Genomic DNA, 16,053 nt, shown 5'->3' on the forward strand with positions numbered 1-16,053 from the left:
TATCAAAAGGAACTGTGGAGGAGCTTAACTTGTGACAAACAAGCCATCACTCGCAGCCCCCGAGTCTTTGGTGTAAAAGCCAAAAGGTTATCAGGAACTGTCAGTTGAGAACTGAGACACGCAGGTGGGTGACTCTTCATGACCACCTGCTGAAACTGTCTATAATCACCACTATCAATACCAGCACAGAACCTGAGCTCTGTGTGCACTTGGCTTGCCTTATGTACAGTGGCTTCATGAATTACATCGGCCCAGAAGGGAATGGATTGGTTCTGCCTGAACCATCTGGTGAATTCCCCTGCTGTGGCTCTGTTCAAAAAACCTACAGCACCAGTGAGGAACCAGCGACACTCTTACTGCTTGTAATTGTCATCCAGTGTGTTCAAAACACCCTGAGTCTTATGCCTACAACCACTGGAGGAGTGAGGAAGAGGGGGCTGGTGTTGCTTTGGCAGAGAGGTTTATATTTAATTGTGTAAAAAGATGATGAGACATGCTTCGACATCAGGGTTGTGCGCCATTCAGAACTGAATTAGAAATGCAGTTGAAATTGAACTGAAGCAGAATTAAAACGAATTGAAATGCAAAAAAGGATCAAACAAACTTTTTTATAGATAGACAGATACACCCTATCTGAAAGCAATAGACAGACATGATGTAGATAGATGGATGGATGGGATGGACAGATAGATGGATGGATAGATATACACCCTATATGAAAGCAATAGATAGATGAACTCATCATCAATTATGAATTTCATTTAATTACAATTCTGTAAATTTGTGGAGTATGTCCAATTCGATTCAAATTGACACTTAAAAGTAGGCAGTTTTTCTCAATTTTGAATTTTGTCCAACTCTGGTCGACACGATAAACCGGCTATTGGTTTTCTATAGGACTACAATCCGCCCTCTTGATTTCACTCAAGCACGTGCGTAGAATCAGCCTGACCATTTTTTCACCTTTAAAGAAAGCGGTAAACCTATTGAAATTTCACTCGGTACTTCACAGGATCCCGCACACAGTCCCTGAGCTGAATAAATGTAGTTTCAGTGACTGGAACATGAGCACTCTGTCTGCTTACCCACGGGCTCTGACGGTCTCCAGGCAGACGCTGGAACCTTTGATGAAACATTTTACCGCTCAAAGTATTTCTGTTATCGCCATCGGAAGGTAACTAGCTGCACATTATTAAGAGTCATTGGTCTTACTTTCAGCACTTTTTAAAACAACTTTGTATAGGCACCCACACACAGATAGCCTACACACATGCACACGCTCGTGCACACTCACAACAACGTCTACAGGTTTTCCCATATATGGCGCGGAGTGGGCTCGTTTCCAAGGCGACGGTTAGTTTCCATACACACTGTGACATATATATGCGTTGTCCTTGATTTACAGTAAGGCAGGCACAAAATAACAAAGTTAAGGCAAGAATACCTGTAGGATGTCTGCACATAAACAAACAGGAACATCATACCAACAGAGCTCTGGGTGCTGATACAATTGTGATTGGTGGCGTGATGTTATTTTGGCATCTCTGGGTGAATGTGGTGAACAGAACAGCGGCGTGAACGCGCTCCCGCCGTCGCGTGACAGCAGCTGTCACGTCTGTGGGGGGAAAGCAGCGTGGAGCTCGCTTTTAGTCTCAGTGTGACATGAAATTACAGCACTCATCACGCAAGTTTGCTCATTCTTCTTTATTTTTCTACAAAAATATTTCACCTTATAAAAGACAGCTCAGAATGTACATTGTTTTTTGTTTTGTTTTTTGCAACTGCCATAAAAGTTTATTTTTATACCTGAAATATATATGTATATGTATTTATATATAGTATATAAGCTTTTCTTTACATATATATTCATAGTGCACTTTCAGTAGCCCAGTATATGAGTTAAACATCCTCCCAGTCTTGTTGAATTATTTCTCATAACCCTCTCTGACTGTGGAAAGACTGTAACGAGAAAAAAATAATTGTATAACTAAATGTTCTAGTTGTGGTGATCCAGGCATTGTGAATCCAGCTTCATGCATGACCTTGATAAACAACACAACAGTGGTGTTTATTTCCAGAAATACAGTCGATTGCTATCATAAGTAACTCATTGCTTTAGAGTGATGATTTTGTGGTGGTTTTACTAAAACAGTGGGTACTGAAGAGGAGATTAAATAGAATTCTTTAGAACAAGGCAGTCTTATGGTGGATCAGAGAGGACGAGAAGATGGTTACAATAAGGAACCCGTAGAATTAGTAAAGGATTACGCTTTTAGTAAGAAACAAGTCGAAAAGGTGCCAATAAAGATGAGTGACAGGATTTCTTAAAGCACTTGAAGCGCAGGAAGGTTATTAGCTTGTGGCTCATGGTATCCCATGATGCCTATGAACTGCAGCCAGCCGGGAGCCCTGTTCATGAGATTTCTGCTGCCTTCCCGATATCAGCATTATTATTACTATCGCTATCATTATCATCATTATCTACTATTACTGGCTCTCCCTGGATACGCCTCAGAAAGCTGGTGACTGTAATCTCTTGATAAAGACATATTCTGAAACACAAAATAATTGAATCAATCTGCTAAAGAATATTCTCATGTTTTGAATAATCATAATAATAATAATACATTTGTACTTTTTATAATAAAAATATCGATGCTTGTTTGTGGAAATCACACTGGCACGATGGGTTGCAAGGGTTACTTATGGATGCATTCCAAGACTTTTTGATAGTCTCTGATAGTTTGGATCCTAAATATGGCTCATAACCCTCCTGCAGGATTTCTTCGGTTGTTTTATTGTCTGTCAGGTGAAGTGGTAGGTCTGATAAATTAACAGCACACTTCGTTGAGCGGCACGATTTGAGATATCATTCATATCTGTAGCACAAACGGTGTGAGATAAATTATGCGTAGAAGTTTAATACTTGGGTTTAAAGGAAAAGCTCACCCAAAAATGAGAATTTGCTGAATATTTTCTCACCCTCAGGCCATCAAAGATGTAATTTAACTTGTTTCTTCATCAGAATAGATTTGTAGAAATTTAACCTTACATCACTCACGAACGGATTCTTCTGCAGTGAATGGGTGCCGTCAGAATGAGACTCCAGTTCCATCATTTAATGTCTTCGTTTCTTACAAACACACAGATTTACACTACATTAAAATATGTTAATTCATGGACTTGAGATATATAGATTAATTGTGGATTATTATGATGTTTTTTTCAGCAGTTTGATGCCACCCATTGACTGCAGAGGATCCATTGGTGAGTAAGTGATGTAAAGCTAAAGTTATGCAAATCTGTTCCGATGAAGAAACAAACTCATCTACATCTGCAGCAATTTTTCATTTTTCACCCTTTGTTCAGATAAGCAATAGCTATCACCACAAAGAATAATAATAATAATAATAATAATAGTAATAATAACAGAATTTCCATTTTCTAGAAAAAACATAAACAAAGTATCACCCCCCACCCCCCCCCCCCCCAAAAAAAACTGAACAGAAAAAGAAAATGTGAATGTGATCCAATCCCTCTCTTTACTGAAGTGCTGAGGCCTTTCCATCAGTCCGGTGCTGTCAAAAGGCTTTTCCAGAGCATTTTAACACTCTCTTTACCCACAGGCTGCTGTATGTTCTGCTCCTGGAGTCTTTTTCAGAACAGGCCTGTGGCTCTGCACTTATCAGAGAGGAGCAGAGGAGAGAACGAGTGTGAGTGTCCAGAGCGGCGCTAAAACCCAGGTGGGCGAGAAGGTCAGTCGCGTCCCCAACGGGGAGGCTGTGTCCGAAGTGCAGGAACACACCTCATAGCCGTTTTCCGCATGGTCTGCGTGGTGCTGCCCGTGAAGCCTTGTGTTTGAGTTGTTCTGCATCTCCGGGGAGTCCGACTGCATTTCTGTGCACATCAGCCAGTCCTTGCCGATGGGACGCGGATAACCCGCTTCAACCTCCATATCACTGCCTGCCACACGCCAGTACTCCTTTCCCTTAAAGAAATATGACGCTCCTGGGAAGAGAGAAAGTGAAAAATACCAGGAAATAAAATGCAGGTTGATGCGTAGAATGGATTTTTCAGACTTGCTTTCATCTGCCATACACATTATTATGGTTTCACTTTTCCCTCTGCGGCTTTTGTCAACTCTATTTCCTGTTTTGAGACCACCCTGGGAAATACTAGAATTTGAGCCTTGGGGGGGCTTGACCCCCAGTAATACTGTAGTCGAATATGATTTGAGCAGTGCTTCTCAAGTCTGTAGTCTGTGGATACAGATGGTCTGTTTCACATTCGTAGTTGTTGGAGAATTGATTGGCTGACAAAAAAAAAAAGATATTTTTGTTCAAAGGACCTTGATCTTTGTATTTTGTTTGTTGTGTGGATTCCTTTTTTCTTTTTGTATTTCTTTTTCTCCATTTATTGAATCTAGGCACCCAATTATATTTTCTATTTTACTCAATTGGCACAGAAGTTTTTCATATTTTTTTTTACTTATTGGATTTCTGTTTTTCTGCTGCCATCGGTGTTTATCCTTTTTCCTTTTTTTGGATTCGGTCCAATTTTGCCTTCATGAATAAGTTGACTGATAATCAAGCGATTACCAGTTCATTTTCCTTTCAAGATTGTGAGGCAGAATTTTTTTAAGGATCCTGAGGACTTTGGCTCAGAATTAGAGACTAAAGATCATTATTTGAAGAATTGCATTGCTTTGGAAGAGATTTGTTAAATCAAGTTTAAGAAATTCAATAGAGACACACTGGGTTACTGATATGGATGGATGATATGATATGGTCCATGGCTATACAAGCTCCAACGTCCATAGATTTCATTCTACATAATGTTCCACCTCCAGTGTCTCTGAATAAATATTAAGATTCAGATTTCTTTAAAGAGGCCGCCCATTCATTCATTTATTCATTCACTTTCAAGTAATTGTTTTACGGAGGATAAGACACGAGACAATAGCCCTCTAGATAGAGTCTAGAATCACCAACGGATATCACCACATTTTGCAACTTGATGAAAGCCTGTTCCTCAGGTTCAGCCTAATGCTTGCATCTTTGTCCCATCTGAAAAAGAGCTTTACTATCTCTCTCTGTCTCACTCTGCAGGTGAAATTGGCTTTCAGTGCTGACTATTTGAAGGGGATACTGTTGCCAGCACCTCCTCAGGCTGATACCCTTTCCCTCCCTCGGAGGCCAGGGACTGTCACTGTGGCCTGCTCTCATTCCTCGTTCAGAACGCTTCCTGTGGGGTTGGCACACAACAAAGAGCAAAAGAAAAAAAGAAAGTAGCCTGTACTAGAAATAGGCTTTCTACCTGTCAATCATTTTGCATAATTGGAATATGCTGACAATGGGTTGGTCAAATTTAATAAATGGGTTAACAGTGTTAACCTTTTGAATTATTGCATGCATCAGCTCAGTTTTGACAGTAATAGACAACATGGAAAGAAGGAAATAGAAGAAGCTGTATGTGTGTTTTTACATGAAAGTACTTAGGCTATGTGCTTTGCAAGCATTGCTTTTATTTAACACAGGCTTGATTCGTTCCACCACAGCATTTCAAATGTCTGCTCTTCATTTTAGAGGACACAAGGAGCTCACTGTGCATTAGACACAATGCCATGCATTAGGCATGACAGGACATTATGCCCCTTTCTCCATTCTGCTCACATAGACCTCAAAACTGCTGCTATGACAACCACACAATCAAACACCTGCCTGGCTAACATCCTCTCCACCTAAATACAATCATATCTTCCAAGAGGAATCAGGGTCGTAAAACTGTGCACAATCCCTCTGAATTACATATACAGCATTAAAGACCCATTTTTGAGTTGTTACTGAATATGTACTGAACATGATAGAAGATAATATGAGCTCATTTTAAATAATTTTAAGAGGAAAGTGGCTAATATAAGGATTTTTATTTTCTTGATAAGCCTAGTTTTCTTTACTGAGTTTTGAATTGAAACTGGAAGCTGAGAGCATGCTGAACAGTGTTGTTATTATTAACCAAAACTATTAAAAGTGTTTTGTTAATAACAAAAAAAGTTTGTTAATTGAAATATATCTGGGAAAAAAAAGAAAATGAGAAATCTTGTCACGTCAACAAACTGAAATAATACTTAAAGTTAAAGAAAAAAAAGACTTAAAATTACTAAAAAAATAAAACAGAAAAATAAAAATATTACAAAACACCGAAACTCATTTAAAAAGATAAAAGGACATAAAATTACTAAATAAAAATGAAACAAAAATGAAAACTGAAAATATAAAAATAAAATTCCCAATATTAATAAACACTATAAATAATAGTATAAATAATACTAAAATAACACATGCTGAGGTGCTAAATGTTTAAAATCACCCAACAACTTTTTTGTATGTCACTGGCAAAAAAAAAACAAAAAAAAAAACACTGATTTGCTATTGCTATTTTGGGGCATTTATACACCGTATTAATTATTTAGGTGGCAAGATGTTCTCATTTCAGAGACCATTTTATTGGACATCTGCGTACACCAACATTTTTGTTCCATTTTCCAAAATGATACTACAAAAAGCTGTTTTTGTAAACTTTTAAGAACATATCAACAGTCTTAAAGCTAACAGACATGCTCTAAATTACTTGTCTTTAATGTTTTGTGTCGTTACGTTTTTTTTTTAAGTTTTTTTTTGCAGACAAAAAAAAAAAAGTTTTTGGCTGTGCTGTCCTCCACCTAGTTCAAAAGCAAACCGGTATGCAACCTAGACAAGAATGAAAATTCATGTCGGCCTTTTTACCCGGGAAGGAAAACGATTCAAGCTTTCAAGGATAACATCCAGGAGAGTTGCTTAAAATTCAAGAGACATTGTACGATTCACAATACTTACTGTCAGACCACCGCATGGCATCATCCAGTTGAGGTGGGATCCCTTTCCACAGCGCTGTATCTTTTGGGTAGCCGAGGTCCATGTGTCGCAGATGGTCATCATAGCGCCAGTAACGGTTGTCCTTGAAGAAGTAGGTCTTCTCATTGTGCAGCCAGACAAATACAGCATCCACTCCTTCCGCAGGCAGCCCGAAGTCAGTGACAGCCCGTGGGTAGCCCTCTTCTACATTATTGTCCTTGAACACCCAATATTTCCCACCTGAAGAATTTAGAATGACTTATTGTGAGGTGGGAAACTGTAGGCTAGCAGCAGACCAGATTAGAAAACCCAGACCTGCTGTGAAATACATTTAAATGCTCTAAATATACATAACAAGTTCTGTTTACCTGCTTGCTTTAGAGCTGAAATTGGATTTGAGATACGACTTCAAAACACACTCGCATTATATCTCTGAAGGACATTGTTTGCTTTATAGTCTAGCTCTTATTAAAAATGACATTTACATAACTTGAGAAATCCAATAATTTAGAGAATTTTTCTTCGAGTGAGTGTTTACGCCCTAGGGAGTATTTTACTTAAAATGTTTGGAATGAACTACATTATCAGAGGGTCTTTTTGAAATACTGCACAAAATGATTTTAAAGAGCTTTTGATAGATGTTCTTGATCTCTTTAACTGTGGAATTACCTCTGATTACTGACTGCCCCCGGCCAAAAAAAAAAAAATCACAGTGCTAAACTAGATTTAGACATTTTCTGAAGTTAATGTGTTGTGCAAAACTCTCGACACCACAATGCTAAGGAGTTGCACTCATTCAGTTCAGGATGAGTTATGTGCCAGAGTTTTATACTTAAGGATTTGAAATTCTGACAAACCAGTCAAGATGTATGAGTAATAATTTAAGTAAAGGTTATATTGAAGGGTGACATTAAATATTAACTTACTAAAAGATGAAATCCAGGTATTTACCTTTAAAGAACACTATCTTATGGTCTCCAGGTCTCTCGTATACAGCATCCACGCTGTCCAGGTTAACAGGCAACCCCCTCCAGAAACGATGGATCTGAGCTGGCCTTAATGACACCAGATGCTTCTCACGCGTCAGACGCCAAAAATACTTCCCTGACGAGAGGTTGGACAGTAAGAATGTGTGGTTATTGGTGTGTTTATGCTTCTGGTGTAATTATGTGCTATCATATGATGTTAAAGGGACAGTGAATAATAAAGCGTGGACTGTGCGCATGCCCGGGTGCAGTGTGGAGGACGGTGCCCAGCTGGCAGAAGCAGCCAAGCAAATACAGTGCACAAATGATAATATATCAAAATGCAGACAGCAGTTGTCTGCAGAGAGCACATCCATGACTAAACAGGAAACCAATACAATGTCACAGCAGTCCAAGTTCAAGAAATTCTAATTCATGATTAAAAAATAAATAAAATAATTGTGTGTGTGTGTCCACAAAACTGATTTGAAGTCCTTAATTTGAAAATGTATTTATTTTTTATTATTTTATTTTATTCAAATGTTCATGCTTAAACATTTAACCTAATTCAAGTGGGATAATTAAACAGGTTTAAAAAATAAACTCAATATATATTGTATCTTAATAACAGTTATTAATATCTTAATATCATCTTAGTATCAGTTTTAGCCATGCAATTATGCTTTTTTATTACATTCATTTTATTTTAACAATGCAAGATATTTACTTTATACTTGGTCTATTGCTATGGCTATTGAGTTCAGTGTGGAATTCAGGATGCTCTTACCTTTGAAAAAGAAGGCCTCCCCTCGAATCTGGGCTACAGCATCAAAGTAACTAGTGCATCTGTCAGGGGCATCATGGGCAGGTCTGGGAAAAAATTACAAGAGAAAACAAATGAAATGGATAAACTTAGCAAGGTGTGTGAAGGTAGAGCACAAGACTTTCACCAGTAGAAGGGTTTGTGTCTACATGAGTAAATCATTGATTATGGAAGGAATAATTGACGATATATATATATATATATATATATATATATAGCCAGCAAGAGTAGTTGAATATATATATATATATATATATATATATATATATATATATATATATATATATATATATATATATATATATATACATTAATTAAAATTTTCCTTTTGTTTTTATTTGTTTTAAATAACTTTATTACATTTTTTATTATTATTACTTATATATATATAAGTAATAATAATAAAAAATGTAATAAAGTTATTTAAAACAAATAAAAACAAAAGGAAAATTTTAATTAAATAAATAAATACAAATTAAATTATAAAAATATAAACATAAAATAGAAAGTAAATGTAATCTAAAATAAATTAATAAAACAATATATAAGAAATTAAAATATAAAATAAAAAATACTACAGCTGACACATTTTTCTGGTTCTCTAAAATATGCACTACTTTCTTACGCCACCATTTAAATATTCAGTTTTGAATTAGCCCAAGCCATCAGTGCTTGTTTGAAAGCATTAGCACTTTTACCATAAGTCTGCATATGAATATTTTTGGCTAGCTATGGCTATGTGCAACCAGTCCTTATTATGTGCTTGGTTTAAGATTGGGCAAATCAATAAAGCTGTTATAACCAGCTTGCAACAGAATCTCTGAATGCGTTATGCCGTTATCCCCTCGGCTAATGACTTGCTTAACACTTTGACGTGACTGGGATGCTAATGATGGAGCAATTACGGTCACAGAGCTGCTTTTGTGAGCCGGAACTCATCTTACACTTTATTAACAAAGATCTTCATTCACAGTTTATTAGATGAGCTCTCTGAGAGTAATGCTATATTTATTACTGACCTTGGTCAAACAAAACCTTCCTGTCTCACACGTCTGCCATCAAGATGGAGAAATAGAGAGGTGCACGCTGCTCTCAGAGTAGCTAAATGTTTGCATACTAGGAGTAAGGAATTGAGTCTGTAATTTGTGTCATTCTGGTATTTGCTTCAGGAAGGTTGAGTGCAGATGCATGCACATTATGAAGTCCATGCATACTCTCTTTCTATATGATAGACTGCTACGTCTGCGATTCAAAATATTCAAGACACGCCGGCCAGAGGAGTGTGGCTTTTGTGGGTGCATGCTTGTTGACTCACGGTATCGTGGATCTGTTTTTGGGGAGGTCAAGCAGAACGGGAGGTTCGGCCGTTTGAGAGGGGTCATCTGGCTGCATCGTGTGCGATACGGACTCCCGAACACCTGACAAAACACAAGGCTATAGTTCAACTTGCACAAAAGCATAAAACCGCCTTATTTCTGAGAGGAGCACACAATAAATGCAGTCTTTACTTTTGGAAAAACTTTATGACAGTCCAATAATCACTCAAAGTTAGAGAAAACAGCCAGACTCAGGAAAAATTTGTATTGCATTGCCACATAAGACATAAGATAATATATGAGTAATAATGTGCAAGTAAAAATAAGCTAATGAGCACAAAGTTTAACAACCAACAAAATGCACAAGTTCATTCCTACTTAGTTCCAAGTCAAATAATATTTCTTTTTAAAGAATGCAATTTGTTTAAGATTTAAACCTGTTTGGGGACCTTTTAAAAGCTAAAAAAAAAAAATATATATATATATATATATATATATATATATATATATATATATATATATATATATATATATATATATATATATATTCATAATTATATATGATGCAATTATGAATTAATCAAATATTAATTATGAAACTATGTTTTTTTTCTTAGTTTTCAGTTATGTTGTATTTTTTTCTTAACTTTGTTTCAGATACTCCTCTTTAAAAAGGAGACACAAATGAGACTGTTACCGTATATCAACTGCTGATATATAATACAGGAAGAGAACGGAGCTATAAAATCAGTGTGGATGGCATGGCTGGGATAATTTGGCCTTTGGAGACTGTTTAGTTCAGTTCATATTGAAATGTCAGAGCACAACTTGAGGCAATATTGAGATGAAACACACAAGAAGACACTTGAGATTACTGGGATCTGTTTCTCAAGAGATCAATCCGACAAGCAGAGTTCACTATGAAATACTATTATTAAAATAAAGACGGTAAGATCAATCTCAGCAGCACATAAGGGTTAATTAATTAAAAAGCAGTGGTATTTAATGTGCACACTCATTAAATTGCAGAAATTACACATGGATATATTATATGGCCCACATTCACCTGCATTACTACTCTATCTCTTTGCTTCCCACATGTGTGTTTGCAGCACCGTTCAGCATTCTGCATGTTGATTGGCAGGTTCCAAATCATGGTTACGACCAATTAATCCCTGTGCTCCTAGCCTGGCTCAACACTGCCATATAATTAAATCAATAGTGCCCCTATACAAACCAAATCACTTCTGCTCTCTGCGTCCCTCGTTTGGGGCCTGTTATTTGCTTGGTGGGATCCCAGAAAAGGGCAGCCTGCAGAGGGTGCATGCCGTGCCAATCACTCCAAATTAGAAATGGGCACTTCAGCTAAAAACAAGGTGGTGTGAGTGGGAAGTGATGGAGGAGAACTACTGAAAGTAACATGGATGCACTCTTTCCATAACAACTGACTAAAACAAACGAAATAACCTTAAATACAAATTAACTAATTAAATAACTAATAATAATAAATAACTAAAGCACATAGGGGATCATATTACAATCGTACAATATATTGTTATTTCAGCAATACATCTTAACACCAGGGTTAGTTATCTAGAACTAAACACATTAAAACTTTTGCTGGTACTATTTGTTAACTGAAATAAAATTAAATTCAATTTATTTTGTTCAGCTAGTTGCCAAAGCAGCATTTCCCATACAAATACATTTGAATATTAAAATAATAATAATAATAATAATAATTACCAAAAATAAAATGGACTAAAACATTAACAAAAATGAAAATAAAAATGTAATATAAAAATAAAAAATAATTCAAAATAATAATAAAATCTATATTAGTATCTCAGTGAGAGTAAAATAACAGTGATTGGCACATGTGTGAATTAATATAATGATGATGATAATAATAATAATGTCTGAATATAATTAATATAATATTCACTGGATTTAAATATAATATTATATATTATTGCATTCATTAACATACAATATAATAAATAAAATAAAATATTAAATCTAATAAATACAGTAAAATAACAAAATACAATATAATGGCATTTAATACATATATTAAAAGAATAAAGTATAATAATAATGTTTAAAAACTGGGTTTAATTTTGCACTCTTAGCAACAGAAAATGCTATTTTTAATTGGTTCTACTAAATACATTAAATACAATGGCTGCTTTATCCATATCTGTGCACTCAGAATAGATGCACAAGATAAGAATTCACAAAACTGTGTTATGAAGATTTTGCTGGCATATTTGTGGCACCTGATTCCAGTTCTTTTAGTGAATATGGCAATAACTGCACTATCAGCAGGCACAACTCATTCTTAGTGTCATCCTTGTGTGTTTACTGTTGACAGATTACAGAATCTATCTGTCTGAATGACTTGCAGAGAGACTGTTGTTGCTACTTGTCACTTTTTTGCTTCTCCAACAATGCCAAGGCATCAGAGATTTAAACAGTGATAGCAGGGTGTCCACATGTGATTGAAGATCTCAGCTCACACAGTCTGACGATCTGCCACAGCGCCTGTTTTCAGCTAACTGATGGAGAGGAAGGAGCCAGACGTGACCGAGGGGTGGACTTTCTTACCGTAAAGTTGCCAGACACGAATCTTGTCTTCGTACGGGAGGTTGTATTTGAGCGGGTCGCCCACTGGCCCCTGGTAGTAAGGGCGCATGATAGACTCAATGGCAGAAGTGTGTGCGAGCCCTATGGCATGGCCAAACTCATGCACCGCCACTGCGAAAAGATCCATTCCATGGGAATCTAATGAGAAAAGACAGAATAAAGAAATGTTTAAGAAAAAAAGCCTTTTCTTCATAATAACAAACCAGAGGAAGAAAGTATTGCTTAGTCCAGAGGTTTGTTTAAACTGGGGTCCGGAGAAACCCAGACACCAAGCTGGCGCTAAAAGGTTTGCAAAAATGTTGAGAGAAAAGCAGTGTAAAAATAAATTAATAATAACAAAAAAAAATTAAATACATTTCCAAAGAACACCATGCATTTGAGGAAAAAAACAGTGGAATATTAAAAAAAATATATTTTTTTTAAAAATTCATTAATTTTTTTTTACATTTATTCAAAATATTTTTTTTAAGTGACAAATAATAATTACCTTATTTTAATTTTTAAATAATTCACAAATTATTTTTATGTTATTGTTGGCCAGTTTTATATTTCGCTTCAGCTTTACACATTTAACAGCATTTTATTGGGGAGTACTAATATTTTCCATATATTAGTTTATAGATAGTATTACATTAGTCTACAAATACATATATTTTATTCATTATTTATTCATGAAATCCCACATAATTTGATGCGATGTCTGACATTGCAAATATGAGCACAATTTGAGAAAATATTGAGAAACACACGGGGAGAACAATCTGAGAAGCAGAAGACCTCAGCAGTTTGCTCTCCATGTAATCTAATCTAAGTCAAACTGAAAACGGATTTCCTTTCTGTTCTATTATACATCAAACTGATTTTTCATGAGGATGAAGACATCCGGTGCAATTATGTCCTGGAAATCATGGTGATTATATTGTGAATAGTTCAGGACGTCCACCCACATTGTCATTTTCAACACAATGAGCTGGTGATTGACAGGGAGGACTGTGCTATTAAACCTTACTCACCTTTTTCATTATCTCGCTTTAGTACACAGCCAGCCGTAAAAACATTCACACTTTTCTGTTAAATGGCCCCTAGGGATGGCAACAAAAATGCAGCCAGAGCCAGGAAAGTGTCATCGGATTTGTTGGAATGGAGAGACAGACAAACAAACAGGAAGAGATCTATAGACAGACAGAATAGGACCTCGAGCTCTACAAACTGTGAAAATGCCAAGACGCATGAAGTTTCCTTACGCAGCAGGTCTGTAAAAGCAGAATGCAAGCTCCTCTGAGCAAAACCGAGGATTAAATCAATGACTTGCTCATTACGACTTAAAAGCAGCTGTGTATCACTAACGGAGGCTCTACTCCCTCATGTGGGTACCTGCTTTTTGCATTAGCGTTATGCGCTTGAAAGAATACACAAAACAAAAGAAGCCCAGACATGGCAGATTTTCACTTTGATGAGGAAAGTCACAGTGCAGGCATAAACTCAAACCGTGCGTCTTTTTAAAAGAACGGCAGAGCTGCAAATGAACATCCTGTCATTATTTACTCACCCTCGTATCACTTTCGAACCCATATGAGTTTCATTCGTTCGTGCAACTTGAAAACATTTGCTGGAAATGTGCTCACGTCGTCCAAGATTTAAAAGAGTTTGTTTCTTCATCAGAACAGACTTGGAGAAATGTAGCATTACGTCACTTGCTCACCGATGGATTCCCCGCATGTGAATGGGTGCCGTCAGAATGAGAGTCCAAACAGCTGATAAACACATCACAATAACCCACAACACTCCATTTGATCAATTGCAAAAAGCTGCTTGTTAAAAATTTATATCTATAAAGATGTTCTAACTGTTGTTTCCGGCTAAAATGTGAGTCCTTTTCCATAATATCGCTTTCTTCAGTGAAAAAGTTGGCTTGTCAAATGAGGAGAGAAATATGCACAAATCAATTGAACAAGTGAAAACAATCCAAAACAGTTCTAAATAAATATGTCAGTGGATTTTGATGTAAGAGGACAACAGGGAAAGGACATTTTCACTGTTATGATTTATGGATTTTGGCAAGAAGCCACAGTTTAAAGTTAAAATGCCTTATTGATGGATTTGTTTCTTACAAACACACAGCTTTTTAACTTCACAAGACTTTAACTGATGGACTAGAGCTGTGTGGATTATTGTGATGTTCTGATCAGCTGTTTGGACTCTCATTCTGACGGCACCCATTCACTGGTGAGCAAGTGACGCAATGCTAAATTTTTCCAAATCTGTTCTGATGAAGAAACTAACTCAACTACAACTTGGATTGGCCGTGGGTGAAATTTTTGGATGAACTACTCCTTTAAAAGGAGAATCACTTTTTATTTACAAGGACATGTGGGTGAGTAATAGATGTCAGACATTTTATTTTTGGCTGCACTGTCCCTTTAAGCGACACATTTAGAAGAAGATTCATGACTGATGAGTTTTACCCAACGTTTGGTTAGCAACAGCTGTATCTGATTGCTAGAGGCTAATTTGTTTAGCACAAGCTAGAGATTCATCCAGATGAACTTAGCGCTGATCCGGGTCCAAAGGAGGAGACGTGGAGGATGACAGATGGATGTGAAGAAATCTGATTAAGACCTTACGCACAGGAAACATCTGGTACATGGCAGCCTAGAGAAGAAAACTGAAGGTGTCTGTCACAGATGACTGAAATAAATGAGTGTAAACTATTTAAAGACTGAAATTTAGCCTGTGCATGCTAACAGTTTGGACCTGGATTTCAAAGGCTTGTTTGAGTGAAGGTTATGGTTTTAAAGTACCTTCTGTTCAGTACACAAATACATGTGTTTGGGATTATCAGATCAGAATGGCTTTAATGGAATAGTTCACCCAAAAACTGAAAATCTGTCATCAATTACTCACCCTTATGCCCTGCATGAGTTTCTTTCTTGTTTTGTATTGGTTGCTCTTTTTGCAATAAATTGTGGTGGCTTTCAAGCTTCAAAAAGATGCAAAAGCACAATACAACACACATATCACATACATAAGAATATTTAAAATCTTCCAAAATTTGACAACTCTGTATCCGAATGTGTTTATTCAATTGAATTCTTCACAACTCTTAATTATGAATCACTAAGACTGAATCATTCTTTTGAGTCAGATCTTTTAAATACATCAGTTTATAATCAGGTCTGAATGATTCGTTAATAAATTCAGAGTAACACACTTAAAGCCTTTATGCATAATGCATTATAAAAGTAGTTCTAATGCACTAATTATGTCCGTTAATGTACTTTTATTATGTATTGTACAATCTAATGCATAACTGTAACCACAGTTTTCAACACTTATCAATTCAGTGTTACACAATGCCTTTTAAATTCAGTTATAATTATTTCTGACAAGATATAATGTATTACAATGCA

The 16,053-nt window shown here is 36.3% G+C and overlaps 1 protein-coding gene across 1 annotated transcript in view; it reads right to left on the reverse strand.

Moving 5' to 3' along the window:
• Positions 1 to 3,476: 3,476 nt before the first annotated feature.
• The window catches only part of LOC127941330 (matrix metalloproteinase-17-like), a 58,913-nt gene continuing 46,336 nt past the window's right edge, over positions 3,477 to 16,053 (reverse strand). Inside the window, exons 5-10 of the mRNA XM_052536274.1 lie at positions 12,605 to 12,781; positions 9,997 to 10,099; positions 8,646 to 8,728; positions 7,845 to 7,997; positions 6,876 to 7,133; positions 3,477 to 4,008 (exon numbers count right to left, since the gene is read on the reverse strand). Coding sequence (XP_052392234.1) covers positions 3,686 to 4,008; positions 6,876 to 7,133; positions 7,845 to 7,997; positions 8,646 to 8,728; positions 9,997 to 10,099; positions 12,605 to 12,781 — 1,097 coding nt within the window. The 3' untranslated portion in view covers positions 3,477 to 3,685. The remainder of the gene's footprint in view (positions 4,009 to 6,875; positions 7,134 to 7,844; positions 7,998 to 8,645; positions 8,729 to 9,996; positions 10,100 to 12,604; positions 12,782 to 16,053) is intronic.

Source organism: Carassius gibelio, chromosome A21, assembly GCF_023724105.1.
Source record: "Carassius gibelio isolate Cgi1373 ecotype wild population from Czech Republic chromosome A21, carGib1.2-hapl.c, whole genome shotgun sequence".
Classification (NCBI taxonomy): domain Eukaryota; kingdom Metazoa; phylum Chordata; class Actinopteri; order Cypriniformes; family Cyprinidae; genus Carassius; species Carassius gibelio.